This window comes from Perissodus microlepis, chromosome 12 (assembly GCF_051167445.1).
Source record: "Perissodus microlepis isolate ML-2025 ecotype Zambia chromosome 12, ASM5116744v1, whole genome shotgun sequence".
Taxonomy (NCBI): domain Eukaryota; kingdom Metazoa; phylum Chordata; class Actinopteri; order Cichliformes; family Cichlidae; genus Perissodus; species Perissodus microlepis.
The window spans coordinates 5,767,812-5,785,646 of record NC_140472.1 but is presented as its reverse complement, the minus strand read 5'-3'; the positions used below and the strand labels follow the sequence as shown (position 1 = coordinate 5,785,646).

At 40.9% G+C, this 17,835-nt stretch overlaps 3 protein-coding genes across 4 annotated transcripts; all 3 read right to left on the bottom strand.

Moving 5' to 3' along the window:
- Positions 1–63: 63 nt before the first annotated feature.
- LOC146375686 (uncharacterized) lies at positions 64–3,203 on the bottom strand. Its single transcript, XM_084946130.1, has 5 exons — positions 2,938–3,203; positions 2,687–2,850; positions 1,245–1,487; positions 936–1,133; positions 64–835 (listed from the first exon to the last, which is right to left on the bottom strand). The coding sequence occupies exons 1-5, from the start codon at positions 3,171–3,173 to the stop codon at positions 645–647; spliced, it is 1,032 nt and encodes a 343-aa protein (XP_084802256.1). The 5' UTR covers positions 3,174–3,203; the 3' UTR covers positions 64–644.
- A 106-nt stretch (positions 3,204–3,309) lies between these two features.
- On the bottom strand, positions 3,310–4,421 carry LOC146375685 (immediate early response 3-interacting protein 1-like). The gene is made up of 3 exons (XM_084946137.1): positions 4,242–4,421; positions 3,878–3,979; positions 3,310–3,771 (listed from the first exon to the last, which is right to left on the bottom strand). The coding sequence occupies exons 1-3, from the start codon at positions 4,330–4,332 to the stop codon at positions 3,716–3,718; spliced, it is 249 nt and encodes an 82-aa protein (XP_084802263.1). The 5' UTR covers positions 4,333–4,421; the 3' UTR covers positions 3,310–3,715.
- A 980-nt stretch (positions 4,422–5,401) lies between these two features.
- LOC146375684 (SMAD family member 2) lies at positions 5,402–17,649 on the bottom strand. 2 transcript variants are annotated; one of them, XM_084946124.1, is made up of 11 exons: positions 17,473–17,649; positions 15,093–15,507; positions 13,813–13,902; positions 13,409–13,602; positions 13,155–13,289; positions 12,971–13,045; positions 11,092–11,145; positions 10,367–10,579; positions 10,090–10,227; positions 9,525–9,669; positions 5,402–7,723 (listed from the first exon to the last, which is right to left on the bottom strand). In XM_084946124.1, the coding sequence occupies exons 2-11, from the start codon at positions 15,326–15,328 to the stop codon at positions 7,600–7,602; spliced, it is 1,404 nt and encodes a 467-aa protein (XP_084802250.1). In that variant the 5' UTR covers positions 15,329–15,507; positions 17,473–17,649; the 3' UTR covers positions 5,402–7,599. The 2 variants fall into 2 exon arrangements, with proteins under 2 accessions (XP_084802250.1, XP_084802251.1); XM_084946125.1 differs by having other exon boundaries at positions 12,983–13,045.
- Between the last annotated feature and the right edge of the window lie 186 nt (positions 17,650–17,835).

Sequence of the window (17,835 nt, the reverse complement as noted above, 5' to 3'; positions counted from 1 at the left end):
GAATGGTAATATAGTATATAAGTAATATTTAGTCAGAACAGAATGAAAACATCCACAAGCCTGCTCATTTATTCCTCATTTATTAGACACACAACTCTCCTCTGAACAGCCGACAATGAGCCGACTAAACGAAAACAGCTGGTTATGAGCTAACTCGATACCAGCTAACGATAGGATCAAGTATCCTTGAAACCAGCATTCCCTCTGATAAACAGCTTGATTATATTCTCACATCATATGAGAGTTAATTCGCCAAGTGTCTGAATCTACTTCAAAGCAGCTAACAAGAGCAGCTGGCAGACTAACAGCAGCAAAAAACAGCAGCGCTTATGACAGAAAAGTTCAGAAAAGTTTGACATTATTCAACATATTCAAAAATACTGTGTACAAAAATATATTTGTTTTACACAAACAGTGGTAGAAACACGCCAGCCAGCAGCAGCTGGCTAAATGTAATGGTTTTGATCTCTCTTAGGTGACTAAAACTTTTTGTTCTATAACAGCCACCGTAGCTGAGATTATGCACTTGAATTGGGAGGTGTAAGAAAACAGAATTCAGTTGACTGTAACCTGCCAATCTACTGACAGTCAAACTGTTAACAGTGAAAATCTGAACAACAAATAACAACATTCTTTGTTAATCATCAACAACTAGAAATCAGTCCCACCAGGTGAGCTTTGCCCCCTCTGTGTTGCTGCATCTGAAAGTAGAGGCTTTGGGACTGATGCTTATTTTCCGGTGCCTCCCAAAAACTGACCGTCACCTTTCCTGGAACCAGCAGAGGCTCCTTAAACTGGGCAGTGACGGTGACGGGAGCTGTGATCACTTTAACCCCTGTTGGCAAAACAGAGCAGCTAGCTGACACCCTAGAACAGGACAGAGCCATCCTTCATAGTGACAATTAATACTGTTATCGTCTGATAAATCGCATTACCTTTGTGCTTTTCAATTTCAGCCAAGCAGACAGAGAACATCCAGAGACTCGGTACTCTGTGAGGTGTGAATCTAAAGAGCCTGGCCGGCAGAGAGAGGAGCTTACATGGAAAACTCCATGTACACTTCAGGTCAGGAGTCCAGGGAACTTTGAGCTCCACCTGCTTCAGAGTGTCCGGTGCTGGCTCATCTTTCTCACCTGCCAGAACAAAGATCAAAGTCATGGTGATCAGGTGAGTTAAAGCTCTAAGTGTGCCGTCGCTTTAAAAACACAAATATTCTGAAGGGAAACCACCGTGACACTACTCACTCTCATTTTCATTCTTAGGTGAACATCTGATGGCTTTGTGAAGCTTGTTTTCGGAAAGCAGTGTCAGGATGCTCTCCCACACTATGCATCTGGAGCGGGAAGTAGCAGACAGACAGATGTCCACCTCCACCCCTAGATCAGTCGGCTGGTACCCCAGGACTTGCACCCGCAGGGTGAATGGACCCTTCTTCAGCTCATCGATTGGCTGAAAGGTTTTTAAACTCTGACGCACATGGACAAGACCTAAAAAAACATTTAAAACACTCAAAGTTGGATAATTTTCTTTTAAACCTGTAGTACACATAAAATGATGAATCATTTAAAAAAGTAAATATATAATTTCAAATGATGGACTAAAAACATTTAAATATTTAAGTGTTTTTTTACTGGGAAAAACACCTTTTTTGGTAAACAATGTAGTCAGTGCACTAAGTCAAGCTTTTTAAAAAATGGTTAGTTTTCATTCCTGTCCTTGTGTTTTCCAGTAAATTTGAATTTTCTTTTAGTTGTGACTGACTGCTTTTGTGAGCAAAGTGAAATAAATGGATAAATAGATACTTTTTGTGGTTTTCCAAGGTGAGTATGTCTTCAGCAAATTAAAATGCCACTTGTGGGGTTCTTGCATTAGCTGGTTTGTTTTCTAGTGAAACTCATTTGAGCCTGCAATACTGGTGCCTTCGCTATTTGTTTGAAATCCATCTGTCCATACATTTTCTACCACCTGAAGAAAGAGTCAACTCTTCACGGGACAAAAGACCAGGAAGGCACCAAGTCCAGATTGTGTGCCACCTTCTGCACTGATCACCTGGCCCCATCTTGACACTGATCTTCAGCAGATCCCTGGAGCAATTCATTAGTCATCACTGTAGGGACACTCTCCAGCACCCCAAGAAGGCTGGGTACTCTGAACTGTAGTTCAACTGGGTAGTGAATCGGGGTTGAATACCCACCTCTGCCTGCTGCCTCTCACCGAGGGCAACTCCGGATTGGTACAAACTCCAGCCCCTGTCCAGCAGACTGCGGTGAGGTGAGACTGACTAGATCTAGGAAAGATCTTCCAACCGCTCTCACCTAAGCTCAGCATCCTTCCCCACCAGAGAGGTGATGTTATATGCCCCAATAGCCAGCCTCAGCAACCAGGGATCAGACATCGCACACGACCATTACAACTTCTCTTGTGGGTGATGAGCCCACAGTATGGCCCACTTGGGATCACTACTTTTAAATGTAGCCACAGAGTTTTGATGTAGTATTTTGTACAACAATCAAATATTGAAATCAAAGCAATTTTGGCAATAAAATGTACCCATCAAGTTTCCACTGAGTTGAGATATCAGCAAAAGAATCAGTCTGGTTAAAGACGCTGTGTCATAGAATCATAATACTTTATCATTCCCCGAAGAAGCTCTATAAATGTGTGTCTTATGTTATCTATGTCTTACCTGCTGGGCTGAGCCTGAAGTTTTCATGAGTTAACAACATAAGGAGAGGTCTGCCGCAGAGAAACTCCGGGAAGCACAGCGGGATGTCTCTGTATTCACTGTCTGGATAATCCCAACCATAACCTGCAGCACTGCAGAACCTCCGCAACAGAGCATCTTCCACCCTTAGAGACACATACACCAACTCAGAGGACCTGCTCCCAGCTATTTTACAGTTCAAATGCATGCGTAAAACGTTAGGCCGCACTCACCTGCAGCTGACCACTGTATAACCAGCTTCTTGTTTCTCTGTACCGTATAAGCAGCCTGCTCTCCGGGTCACTCTTCTGCTCAGGTATTTCATGTAAACATACGCATCACTCGGAAGTTTGTCGCTATGCAGTTCGGTTGTTTTCAGCAGCTTGTGAGCGCAGTAAACGTGAACGTAAACTAAATACACGGAACATACAGACAGTGAGGCCACAATGTAACTCTGCGCATTCCCCATTATCGATTATAATATCCATGTAGGCTCACAGATACCGCTTAGCAAGGTGAGCTCCAAGTGCATGCAACAGTACGGCAAGCGCCCTAGGACAAACAGTGCGCTTTCGGCTCATCAGCAATGAAACTCGTACTCGGTGACGTTTTTAAAAAATCTTTACTGTCGATGCACAATCACTTATTCCACAATTATTTTACATATTTTTCAGAGTATAAATTACAGCTGTTTCATAGTCGGCTCCTCTCACCAATTTACTAGTACAGTGTAAAAATATTTATTTTTGCTTACTGTCTGAAAAGTTCAAACTATTCAGCAATTCGTTATTTATTTATTTTTTTCCAAAACGAAGGGGAGATGTCACTCTTATTGGCTGCAAAGAGAGCTTAACAAAAAAACAAAACAAAACCATCCAACAACTCATGTATAGAAATATACAAAGAGAACATTCATATCCAGGCTGAAGGGGACATTGTGTCTTCTTCAGTGGTTCCTGAGGTGACGGAGATGTCCTGACTCATCTGTCCCGTCCCCGCTTTTAAACTTCTTCACCCAAATAGAAGCAGCAGCACAATGCAGACTGAATTCACTGCGATCAGTGGCACTGCAGGGGAAAATAAAACATGACATGGTCTGAGCCAAGAGAAGTTAAAATGATCTAAGTCACTCTGTCTGAAGAATACCGAGTGTGTGATAAAGTGGAAACCCACCTCTCATGACTGTCCTGACGGAGCGGATAAGATTCATTAGCTGGACTTTGATGCCTGGTTCATCACCAAATCCCCCGACACTTTGATCCACTCCCCAGCCAACTGAAGATGGTTAAAACGAACGGATTTGTATTAAGTAGAGTGGGAATTAAAAGTACAAAATGTAAACATAGACGAACAACATAAAGTCTTCCTGTCAAATGGATAGAAGGTGGTGTAGCAACTTTAAATAAAGCGAAATCACAAACTTTTGCCATTTAAATTGTTCTATTTGACTAGCCCTTTAGCATTAGCCAGTTTAAATGCTGGGCCAATTCTATACATGACCTCTTGAGAGCCTAATATCTGAATTACAGACACTTACTTTTACTTAGAAATCTTTCTTCGTGTAGTACAGCGACAGCATTGATGCACAGAATAGCTGCTTGTATAAGAGAGTATAAGGTAAATGCCATCTTGTCTCGACAAGTAGCTAGCTAGCTATATGTTAGCTGTAGCTGGCACTATTTACATCCGGAGGCCGCTCTGCTTTGATTGGTCGTCGGGCTTAGGGAGTGGGCGGGGCGCGTCCAATCCAGAACCCTCCCGCAAGAACTGCTACGGAAGGACTCCATCTGTCTTCAAGCAACAACTTCTGACGTGCCCCACAACTACTGGTAGATATTTGCCTCTTGGGCATTTGTGAGAAATTTTTCTTTTATATTTTTGTAGCGTTTACTCACAGTTTGGTTAGGGTCAGGAGAAGACTATTTCTGTTAAATTTATTTTTAGAAGCTTGTCTGACAGAAAGCCATAAAGCCAAACTCCCTCAATATACAGGCAGCTGAGAACAAGGCCTCTTTCTGAAATCTGGCTTTTCAAGTACAAAAAGTGAATTGCAGTTAGCTTTTCACAATCTGCCCCTCACTCATATGAAACTTGACCAAAACAAGATGCAAATGTATAACCAAGAGCTAAACGTTTAATAATTGTTGTTTGACAGAGCCATGGGAAATGTCTTGATATTGAGGATGCCCCTGAAAAACAAACAAAAAACCGTGGCAGTTGGCAGGTAAGGGCTGCTGCAGTATCCCTACTTCCCACGGCCTTGTTTGACAAGCATTATGTGCAACATAGCATCAAAACACCACTTTATGCAGGATGTTTCCTCCTGTAATATCTCATGATGTTATTATGGTGTCATTATTGATGGTCATGCCATTGCTGGCATGGTGGATAACTTCGTAAGGCATGTAATGTGTTTAAAAAAAATACATATTTAATGGTGGAATTTATTTTTCCCCCCCCATGTATAACCTGAACATGCAAACTTAGCTCTATATGCTCCACAGCTCCAATTTGTATTTGAGTGTTACTTACGGAAATGTACCACTTTCCACAAGCTGCCTTTGATGAAAATGTCATCAGCTGCCTTTAGTAATCTCTACTTGAATTTGACGATTCAAATAGCAGGACCTTGGAGATAAAAATCAGTGTTGTACAAATTCTCTCAACTCCTCGATTTAAGAAACACAAGAGGCTGAATCATGAGAATAAAAATCTTTATTAGTGTTTTATGAAGTCTGCATAATATGCGCACGCCTGAGAAGCTTATGGTCAGAGAAAAAAAAAAAAAAAGGAAAAACAAAAGAGAAAAAGAACTGCTCTATCAATACCGCCCTCTACTGGTAAAACAACTGCCACATCTACTGTACTGACTGCTTTGCAAAAAGATTACTGTTAAATACACACATACTGTACTACTGTTATGTATATATGTATATGCATGTCTGGTCCACGTCAGTTTTTGTAATGCAATTTTTTTTTTTCACATTCATATGTTGTAGGCCAAAGTCAAAACAATGTAACACCGGACCCTAACACTTGGTTCAGTTCCCCAAATCCAAACTTCACTAGGTGCACTTAAAGTACAATCACTACTGCCATATGGTAAACATATTTTGGGGGCGGGGACATGTTAAACTCGCAACAGCCACAAAATGAGTTGAAGCCATAAAGTCTTGTTGTACATACTGTATTTTATAGACAGAACAAGTACGATACAAACACTAACACAGAATGTCCCAGTGTGCAGGCACATTCGCTCCTCTCACAGGAGAAAATAAACACTCTCCTTCCGACGTTCCTGTAACATTTTGAAAGCCAATTATATCTGGTCCATCTTAACCTGCCTGCCGTAAGCACCAGAAGGCTACAAGAGGTCATGTGTGTTTTTTCCAAAAATGAAAGGGGGCGGGAAAAAAATAAAATAAAATTGAATGAACTGAATGGCCGAGCTGAATGAACAAATGGCCATTACAAAGTTTTACATGCCACTGGAATCATTCAAACCATTACAGAAAAGTTGATTTCAGGCAAATCTGTTGCTGTTTTAGTGTACTTTAAATGCACCAGATTTTTTTCAGAAGAGAAAAAAGGGTAGATACAGGCTGCACATCATGTGTGGCAGTGATGTTTTTTTTCCTTAAACCAAGACAAAGAGCTGCTTAGAAAGTTTTGAGGGAGAGAAAAAAAAATATATGAAGGAATGATCCATGCCCTCCATGTCACTTTGGAAACAACTGTGGTCTTTATAATATTATTTTAATAAAAAGTGGACGACAGAAATTTTAAGTATATTTATATATAAAAATACATGAGAATACAAAAGTAGCAAAACAATGGGGATATAGGCTAAAAACAGAATGAATTCATTCATTGAAACCTTCAAATTCTCCCAGTGAACCGCTCTCTACTTCACCTTGGAGAGTCCCAGGACTCCCAGTGTCTGTCAAAAAAACAAGAAGCTTTTTGATTAACAGCTGATATTCTCTGGTCCCTGCCCAGTGCACCCTGCAAAGCCTGGCCCACCACCTCTTCAGCTTCCATACCAGGCTGTTCAAGTGGGGGATGTAACTAGACTAAGCCAAGGACACATAAGAGTGCCATATAATGACAAAAATCATAAACTCTTGTCAGACTGAGTTAGCACTTCGTTTTTGAAATATTTATTCAACCAACACTCTTTTCTCCATTACGAGGAATGTCTTATAACGACACCCATCAAGACTTAAAATAAAACTAAAATAAAATAAAAAACCAAAAACTGAGGTGTATGTGTGTGCGTGTGTGTGTGAGGAAGGGGTGTTCTGGCAAAGACAATCAAATCACTTTTTAACAAAAACAAAACAAAACAAAAACACCGTGGCGTTTCCTTGAGGGGAACGGCCACCAAGGCCATCATTTCTTCACTAAGTCACCTCCCCCTGGCAAGAGACGGGGCAGAGTTTCCCAGAGAAAAGTAAACTTATGTTAACAATGTTTGGGGTAGGCTTTAAAAAAAAAAAAAAATCATGTTACTTATACAAGCAATCTTCAAATACTGAGAAACTATTCACAGATATTTTTGGTATCTCCTCTACCTCCCAGACTAAAAACCAATATACATTTTATTTGTACCACAAATAGATCTAATATTAAGGTTTTGGGAAAACAGTTTTAACAAGGTGCATGACATAGAGGGGTAACAAAGTGCCAATTTTTTTTGTTGTTGTTTTACTCAAAAGTCTGTATCTGTGTGTGTATGTGAAGTTAAAAGAGGGATGTGGAACTGGGCCACAAATACTATGAAGTATGTCACAGAAAAATCAATCTGTGGGATTTCCTTTTTTTAAATGAAAGGACTCACATGTTTAGAATTTAATGAGCTTTATAATGGGCTTTTTTGAGGGGGAGGGGCTATTTTAGGACATACTGGAGCAGCGTGCGGATGGGGAACCCATCTGGGTCAGAACTTTGTCCAGCCACTGCAAGGGCCCGTTCAAATGCAGCTCGATCCAGCAAGGAGTGCTTGTGACAGTCTGCCGCCTGGAAAATAAAGATAATTTCATGAGCTGACGTAGCCTTTTCATGTTTCACGACATGTGACTTATGATGCTTTATGATGAGCTTTGTTAAGTGAAGCACCCATTTCTACAACTTCTCTTCAGGAAGAGGATGTTGCGGTTTGCAGCTCTCTACTTGAAATTCTTAAAAACTACTTAAATCTGATCACACATCCCTGGAATAACCTGAACCATTTGCATCCCATGTGATGGAAATAGTTCAGGTCATTATTAGCTGATGTCACTAATAATGGCTCAAACTGTATGCATCAAAACAAACAAACAAAAAAATATTTGCCACTAGGGCTGTGCGATATGACCAAAATCTCATATCCCGATATAAGACATCTATCGTCCCGATAACGATATAAATCACAAAATTTTAACATTTTCTGTAAATTCTTGCGTGACGTGTTTCCAGCTGCGCGTCATGTACCCGGAGTCGAGTGTTTTAACCGATGCATGAAACGATACATTTTTAGACATAAGTTGTAACGGCCGCCGTCTTCTTTGTGAGTATTTATTACACGGCGTGCTGCGGGGAAAAGCCTGTTCTAACGTTTGAGTCTAAGGTTTATTTTTTAGCACCTGACGGCTCTTTGTTGCTTTTCATCCGTTAATACTCTGCATCCTCTTTCACGTGATTCAGTTTATTTTGAAAACAACAGGATCTTGAGCTTTATTGTGAAAGGTTTATGTGGAAAAATAAACAAGCGGACACGCGATGGTTTTACCGTCGTTGTTGCTAATGACAACGCATAAAAACAGGCGCTTGTCCGTCCGTAGTGTGGTTATATTAAATATAAGAGAAAGAGAGAACTTTAAGAAATTAATATAGCCACTACAGTGACCATCAAAATGATGAAAAAATATTGCCGTAAACAGTTTATTTTGCGACACCACGAAACAAACGATAGCGTAAAATGAAACGATAGACGTTTTTATATCGTCATCCGATACATATCGTTATATCGAACAGCCCTCTTTGCCGCCTTTGTTAATCAGCAACAGAAATAACTGGTTAAACTTTTCATCACTAATTAGTCGTACAATGCCTGTTAGCGGCCGGTCCACATCCTGTATGTGATTGGCTCTAAGCTGTTAAAAAGCTGCCCTCCTGCCCCGTGAACCAGCTCAGTCCTGCAGTTATTTTGTTATAGAAGAATCATTTCTTGCATCCAGTGTGTGTTGAAGCTGTAAAGCAATGCATAAAATCCCTCAGTAGTTTAAGTGCTGCTGAATTGTGTAGCTCTTTGCAGTATAAAGGATATTAATGAGTTTGAAATGATTCTTTAACACACAATATTTGTACACAAATAACTTAACCCTTATTTTATGGAGCTTACCATTATTACTTTTTGTTTACTATGTGGTTTTATATTTTATTGCTCTTGAATTAGAAAGCACTTTGGGCAACTATGCTGTTTTCTAAAGTGCTCTGTGAATAAACTCAGATTGGACTCTTTTTAACTTGGGCTCATTGTCGGCTGTTCTATGAACGCTCTGTTTGGTCTTTGTTATTTGTCCCCTCAAGCTTGACTAATAAATTAATCAATTAGTCAAGTCATTAAGTTCACTAGGAACAAAACTGATAGCGAGGAAGAAAAACTTTACTTTTACTCCATGACTCTGCAGTAATAAGGCCCACAAAGGACCATAGGGTGCAACTAAAGTTCGGCGTACAAGGCTCCACTAAGATTAACTGTTAACGTTTCAAATCAAATTTCCACATATTAAGTATGACTACATCCCATGATTTCCACAGTTTCTGGACCAGTGTTCACCTGTACTCAGCTCCCCAGCCTTTGACAAAGCTCATGCGGATAGTGCACATCCTGGTGAGTTGGTAGACGGCCTCAAAGCCCTGGTTGACTGACTGAGCCAGCAGAGCTGCAAATTCCTGGTTGTTAAATATTTTTAGGTTACAACCTGAAAGGACAGAGAAAAAACAGGGCCGTCGGTTTTCACTGGTGGTAAAAGATGAATCACAATGAGACTTTGGTTGGAAGTGGTCTGTTATTGTTTTTGCTGTGGATAATTATTAATTACACAGACCTTATGTGATGATTCTGCTGGCCTTCACCAGTTAGTGATTTGATTAATTTAGCAAGTTTTTAAATTCCTCTTTTCCCACAGAACTCCTTTAAAAACTTTTTATTCTGATATACTGTGAATTAGCATTCTGAGTGCATGGCAGAGAAGTGGACTTTCAGAGGTGATATGAAAGGTTGCTATGGAAGCAGAGACACTGGGAGTGTAATTTCCATTTTCACCTTAAAGCAGGATGCTACACAATTTTAAGAGAGAGAGAGAAACTTTTATCATCGTATTTCTTCTTAAGCATCTCACCTGGAGGAATTTTACACACTGTTGCTGGATGCCAACCATACCGCTGGTTGCAGTTTGGACTCTGGACAAAGATGGCGCTATCACTCAGGCACTCAGCAAATACTTCCCCCCCAATATAGTAGAGTCTAACTCCTCTTCCTGTAAACACAGATAGAACCCAGTTATTCAGACATACTGAATCGTGTGAATGTAAAGAAAGTAATTTTGAAGGCTGAAAGTGCAACAGGTTTCCTACACACAGTTATACACTCCTAACACATACTGAGCTGTGCCATACCTATGTGCCTTCGGGTCATCTCTACAGTGGCATTCCTGTTAACATTAGACAGTAGGCCGAGGCAGAAGCGTTCAGAGTTTGATGGATCTGTGAATCCATCCACTGTCAGTGAGGGCTGAGAGGCGTGAAACGTCTCCCCGACGCGCTGGTTCAGCTCATAGTACGCTATAGAGCACCAGAAGGCCGGCTCCGAGTAAGTCACTGGTTGCAGGTCTGCAGGAGAGGCAAAACTACACATCAGTTACGAAAGAATCACAGAGCATTTCTGCACTGAAAGAAGAGCAAAGACCAGCACTGAAAAGTTTTCTCTGTGTATGCACAGATGTGTCTACTTTCCTACTGACAGGCAACCACAAGACCCATCCAAAACCACCACCTCACTAATTTATTACCATTATTGTGATTACCAGCAAAATCCCCGCCCTATGTGTAGGTTTTGCCAAGTCTGCGGCACTTGTTCGCTTCACTCATGTATGCAAACACAGACTTGTTAATTCATCATGCTGTTTTTTTTTTAATCTTCATTATCAGTTGTACATAGAGAGATGCCAAAAAACACCAAATAACTGAATAAAAATGTATCCTGTTCTTTATAAGCTAAACACTTGTGTTTTTTTAAATAACAAATTTAATTTAATTTTTTTCACATGGTTCCCTTCCATTCTGTCAGATTTAACATATTCAGTTACACAATTTGTTTGAGTAGAGTTAAAAACAACACTTACCCATGCTGTGATTGACAGGAGACAGAGTGCTGGGGGAGAGCTCTGCTGGAGAACCTAACCAGAAAACAAGAAGTCATGGGTGTGGATGCATTAAAATGCAAAAAGGTGGATTGTATCTTATAATGAACCTCGTGGCTGTCTTGCAAAGAAAAGCCAAAAGGATACCATGAAACTCATCTGCTTGCTTTACAGTGAACAGAAGAGATGCTGTCTACTGTTGTCATAACACTCGATCTGTACATCTTCTAGATGAGAAGATAAAGTTTGAGCTACAGCTTCTTTCACTGCACTAAGGGTGAAATGGATTAGTTATAAAACAGTAAGTAGCTCGCTGCTGCAGTTGAGGTTATCATTAACAGCACAACAAGCTACTTTATTCTTACATCCATTTCCAGAACAAGACACCGAGCGCTGCTATAGAATCTTACAAAATAAAACATTTAACTTCTGTGACTTTAAACTTTAAATGCTTTTCTCATGTTTGCTCACGTTTCTGTGGGAAAAAAAAATCTAAAAAGATTCAATCTGGATTTTGTCCCTGCCACCCTCTTTAAGAAATTGAAGGATACGACACATTTAACCCTCTGAGGTAAAACAGAGGGGGAAGCGCAACAGGTAGAATCAAGGTGGAGGACTGAATCAAGACGCTTTCAATAAAGAACAAGCACTGACAGATTGATGCAAGGTGCTACAGTGTGTCTGACAATAACAGCAGCTTTAAAACTGTTCTTATTCATGCCTTCCTGTGTTGTATATACATACCCATGTCTGAATGACACCAAGCTCTCACTTTAGTGGCCTGATAAGGCCAGCGCGTGGTACAGTCAAAAACTCACCTTTGAACCAGTAAGTGAATAAGACTGTAATCTCTTGACGCAACAATCTAAAACTCTGTGTTACTATGAGCATACTTGATCTAGGATGAGCTTTGATGGATAGATTTCATTGGTACTAATCCATGATGACAAATAATCACCAGGTAGATCAGGTGACTACGTGACACATGGAAGTGCAGCAGCACAGGTAGAGTCTGACCTATTGCCCTTTACTGCATGTCTTCTTCTTCTCTCGCTCTCCCTACTTTCTTGTCCATCTTCACTGTTCTACCATCCAATAGAGGCAAAAATGCCCAAAAATGATCTTAAGAAAATATTATAATCATCAATCAAAACTCAGTACCTTCAGTTATCAACTTAAATCACTCAAACAAGTTATATATGGTAACTGAACTGGTGACTGGTCCTTATATAGAACCTTTCCACTCTACCTGAACATTCAAAGCACACTATACAACACATCCTGGGCCATCTGACCTCAGGAATTCGCATGATAAGGTGGGGCCAGGTTTCACAATGAACACACCCGAAACTCTGGCTGATTGGGACCCACACCCAGTTTCACACCTTGGCTCAGGCGATTAGAGGATCATCAGGGGGTCCTTTTGTCCCTCTGTGGGGGGATACTCCCACTAGGTTTATATCTGGGACTCTCCACCATTTGACCTTAGAACTGAAGAAGCTTCTCGGATGAGAGGTGAAACGTCTTCAAGTAACTTAAAGAAGTCCAGACGCTTTTCTTTTCAAGCTCCTTTGACTACGATGACCTGGATGACTGAGAACCTTCACAGACACTATACAACATGCCTCATTCATTTACCCATACATAGAAGCAAGCTTTTTCAATCTAACATTCACACTCCAATGAACGCATCGGAGTTCAGTATCTTATCCAAGGATACTCTGACATGCAAACTGGAGCAGGCGGGGATCGAAGCACCAACCTTCCAACCTGCATTCAGGTATAACCTGCAGCTATTGCGACTCATCTGACTAGTGATGTGAGAGACAGGAAAAGAAGGAGGACCACTAGTCTAGGGTACCTGTGTCCATACTTTGATTCATCTGCTGATCACTGGCCTCTCCATCCTCACTGATGTAGCCTGGTGGAGGTGTTTCTGTTGAAACACACAAAAAAAAGTGATCTTGAACAAATCTTGAAAGCATGTCTTCTCTCAAATCACATTTTCTTTCCCGATATGATGTAAATACAAGAAGCAAACTCACCTGGTATATAGTTGTTTGGAGGTTCGATTCCTGTTGGAAAATTTGTGTTCTCAGGTATGGAATGGGTGTAGTCATCTAGAGGTGGCAGCTCTGGCAGGATTTCTGAGTGTCTTGGCACGAGAACAGGAGGCAGCACTGAAGTGTTGGGGAAAAGTTACCAGAAGAGATTTACATATTTAGAAAAATGGCTTTAAAATGTTGCCGCTCACCATTCATTACAACTTCTCACATTCAAACGGCATGATTTGGCTCACCTGGGGTCTCCACCCTCTGGTAGTGGTAAGGGTTGATGCAGACTTCGTCCTTCTTGAGGTGAAAGGCATACTCACAGGCCTCAATGGCACGCAGCTCGTGGTGGCTGTGAAGGTCTGGCCATCGCCACAAACGGCAGTAGATAACATGGGGAAGGCCCTTCCTGTGGGAGACCTGGAGACGGCCGTCCAAGGATCTGATTGAACAGCAAACAGGAGACGGTGGTGAGAGGGGCAGAACACAGGGGAGGTAGAGGGGGAGGAGTGATACATAATATGCCCAGGTAGGAGAGGTAATAGAGATGGATTGACGAGAAACAAGGATGTTCTCAGCAACCGTCACCTCCAACACTATGATGACAACTCTCCCACATCAAAGTTGTATACACAATAGTTGAGATAGTCACCTGGTTTGGTCAGGGTAGTTGTAAAGGCCTGATGTATCCCACTGTTCTATCGTATTTGGTGTACTCAGTCCCCATATTTCAGAGCAATTGCTGCACACAGAGAAAACAACAAAAACAAAAACAAAAAACAAATGATAAACATGAGACATGACTCATTCAGAAATATCAGTATGGGTATGTAAACACTAAAAGGCCTCTTTTATTGGAGTCTCATGGCAAAAGAAAGACATCAAATTTCAGCTATGAAAATGAAAGATGGGAACTTCAAATAAGAGAAGCCTTTTTCAACCGAATCAAGGGAAAGAAAAAAAAAGCAAAACCCAAACATGGAATTTGCTAGCACGCACAATGAGTGAGACAAAGGGCATTCTTCACATTGTGGCATTGTATCAAACACTGAAAATAACTCTTTCACTATGATTGTTTATGTCAGAACTTATCTGGAGACATTCAAACAAACACTGAAGACACACAATGGCACAAGAGAAGGGGTGGGGGTGGCAACCTTGGCAAAAAAGAAAAAGAAGAAAAAACCTTTCCATTCTCAAAACACTGACAAGAAAATGGACAGAAAAATGTGAAATTAAGACAAATGGAGAGTAGTTGCTTCTGAATAACAGGACAATAACAGATGCTACGCATTATAAGCTAAAAATACACAACAACATGCATTAGACTTTGTGATTGCAGTGGGATCTCTAAACTGACATTTAAAGTTGGAGTCGTCTGGCTCAAGACAAAGCTGGAAATCCATTTTAGTCCACTTACCCCAGAAACTTTTAGCTCATAATATCAAGTTGTGTTATTAGCAATTTCTACTGCAGGAAACTGCATGATTGCAACCTAATGTCAACGTGACACCTATCAAAGTCACTAAACGCTATAAAACAAACCAGTATAAGTACAGCTGCTTGAATGACATTACTTTTAGCTGACGTAGATACCATTTCATTCACACTGAGCCAGTCACTCTATCACTAAAACCTAAATGTCCTAGAACAACTCTCAGGAGATAAAAAAACCCAGTTATCTATAGACATCCAAACATTTGATGTGGTACTTGGTGGAACATCATTGAAAGATGTCTGTTAACACGGTGTTCCCACTGAATGCAAGTCTGGGTCATGAAGGCTGGCTGACAAAGATCCACATCAGTTGAGCTTTCAGAGTTTCTCTCCCATGGGACTAATACAAACTGTCTAACAGAAAATATAATATAAGCTTTTAGTCACAGAAACATGAAAAAGCAGAATCACCAACAATCAGCAGTATTATTGTACCTGGGGATGGTAACACACTTTGTGTTACAGTTCTGTGTGGTGATGGCCTTCTCAAGCTCATCTAGCTGACCGGTCTTCTTCAGCTTCTTCACTAAGCTCTTCACGGCCTTCTCGCACCATTTCTCCTCTTGTCCGTTCTGCTCTGCGCCGCCCGCTCCTCCCGGGCTGCTAGTTGATTTCTTCCAGCCCAAAAGCCTCTTCACCACAGGAGGGGTGAATGGCAATATGGAGGACATCTTAAGCTGGACAAGCCAGGAGTCTCCACAGGACTTAATACAAGTTTTCTCTCACACACAGACAAGAGGGGACTGGGAGCTACAGTTTTGGGCCCTTGCTCTCAGGAGCCCCTCTACTGACCACTGAGTCACAGGATGAACTCCACCGCTAGCAGTGTAAACTCAGAAGAGACGGACACCTTGGGAGAGAGGCATACACAAAGTACACCATTACAAAAAAAAACTACAGAAAAACAACAGCATTTAAGCTTATAAAAATAACAGGCAGGCATATACAGTGAAACGCTAAAGTCTTGAGCTACCCTTCATGTCTTTATACTTTTTCTAGGAAACTGGGAAATAAGTGTAGCGATTAACTAAAATGTCTGCAAACATAAACAGAAATGAAATACAGTTTATAAGGCAAAAACCTTTAGGGTCTTTAAGTATTTTTCGGGAATAATTCTCTAGGATTCCCGAAGGACATTTGATGGTATTCTTTGGATTTTGTCTGCCTTTTGTTCTGTTCTCTCTCAAGATGATCCTATGCTTGTTCAATAATGCTGAAGTCAAGGATCTGTGGAAGCCAGTCCATGACTGACTTTGCTCCACTGTGTGTTTTTATAACGAGAAATGGTTTTACTGCACTGGCAGTTTGTTTGGGATCACTGTCGTGTTGTAAAATTAAGCAGCAACCAGTCAGATTTGCTCTTGATGGTACTTTTTAATGCCTGTCATTTCACCGGTTTTGACAAGATACCAAACACTGCTACTGGAAATGTAGCCCCAAGCCATGACAGAGCCTCCACCATGTTTTACAAATTGCTGTAGGTGCTCACCAATATGCCATATCTGTATTTATTGATATAAACAAAAAAAAAATTCGAATTTGAATTCACCACTCCATAAAACCTGTTGCCACTGATTTCCAGTCCAGTTCTTGTGTAATGTGGCACACCACAGCTATTTCTACTTAGTACTAGTTTATGCTGGCAAGTCATCTTTTGCATTTCTCAAATATTTAACTAAAGGAATGGGAACAAGTTGTGTTATGAGGCTGCCTAAAGATACACTTTAGGCATCACTTAAGATACAAATATGTATGAATGAGTCATGGGTCAGTGAGAATGGTTTAACAAACAACGGGACAGGGTCTAGGCTAAAAATGAGTGAAAAGGGAGCCAATATCCAAAGAAAACCTTTGAAACACCTTCAGAAAGCTCGGAGAACTACTGTTCAAAACCACTTAAAAAACAAAAGCAAAATGTTAAGAAATGAGGGCGGGCTCAAGCCTTTTGCACACTATTGTACTAGACACCGTTACTTCAAAAAGAAATAAGCAGGACTGTTTTGTCAGCAGCACTGACTCTTGTGTGAAGTAAAGAAATGCCCACCTGATGTTAGCTAGTCACAAACACTGCCTGGCACCTCAACTATTTAGCTTGCAAAACAATGAAGTTAGCAGACCGGGTGTGTCTCTTCCGTGGCCAGAAACTAGCACGACAAACTGTTAAAGAGCGCTGTGAATCATATCAAATCAATGTGAGAGCATTTTGTGACAGCCAGTTAGTGCTAACACTAACTGGCTTTGGAAGGCCGGCTGCTAGCTGCCTGATAGGGGCCCTGCCTGGATCAAGTCACCACCAAATCAGTTTATCAGAGCTAGCTTGTGAATTTCTGTAATAAATCAAGCAAAGAGCGAAATGCAAATAAAAGCCACAGATAATGAAATTCAATAAACCATAGGTAGTTTACGGAGAATTCATAATCTAGCTAAGGCAGCTAACGTTAGCTTAAGCAAGCTAGCTGCCAGCTTGTTATCAAAAATCCTTTTGTTGTGATCCACGAAACAGCCTCCTATGCGCAACGCAACAGTCAAGTCGCGCTACTTTTCTACCTACCATCAGGCAGTCAAATACAGATAAGACACAATTTATCCAATCTCACAAAATGTCACCATAAGGGTATACACAATGTAGTCTATCAGTTGAATAAAGCTACCCGTTCTCTGTGTCTTTTACTCAAACACAGTAAAATGAGCTAGCATCTTGGACGAACTCTTCCAAACTGAGCCCTGTCTCCCGCTGGCTAACGGAGCTACATCTCCCACACAAAACAACATGCTTCAAAGTCAAGAAAGCCGCTCTAAACGTTCCAATAATTACCCCAGTCTGAAAATTCCAGCTTCCAGTTTCCGAGGAAGAGATGTGCGCCTCTCTAAACGCCTTGGTGACATAAAAATACATGAACGCTGCTGTACTGCAGCTAATTTTGACAAGGCTCTTCTCAACTTGCCACCAATGCTACACAAGCTAGTTAGCTAGGTTAGCTAGACCGGAACAACACAACAAACCTGTTGGCTACGGGCAGGCGATTAGGCCCACCTATCAAAAACGTGATTGGAGGATCGGACGAAGACGTAACTGAATACTGGCTCTTGTCCTTGACAATCTTCTTTGTTTATTTGACAGCATGTGTTTATATCTGTCATCGTTTACGGAGGATTGGAAGAAAAACCAGTTCATAGC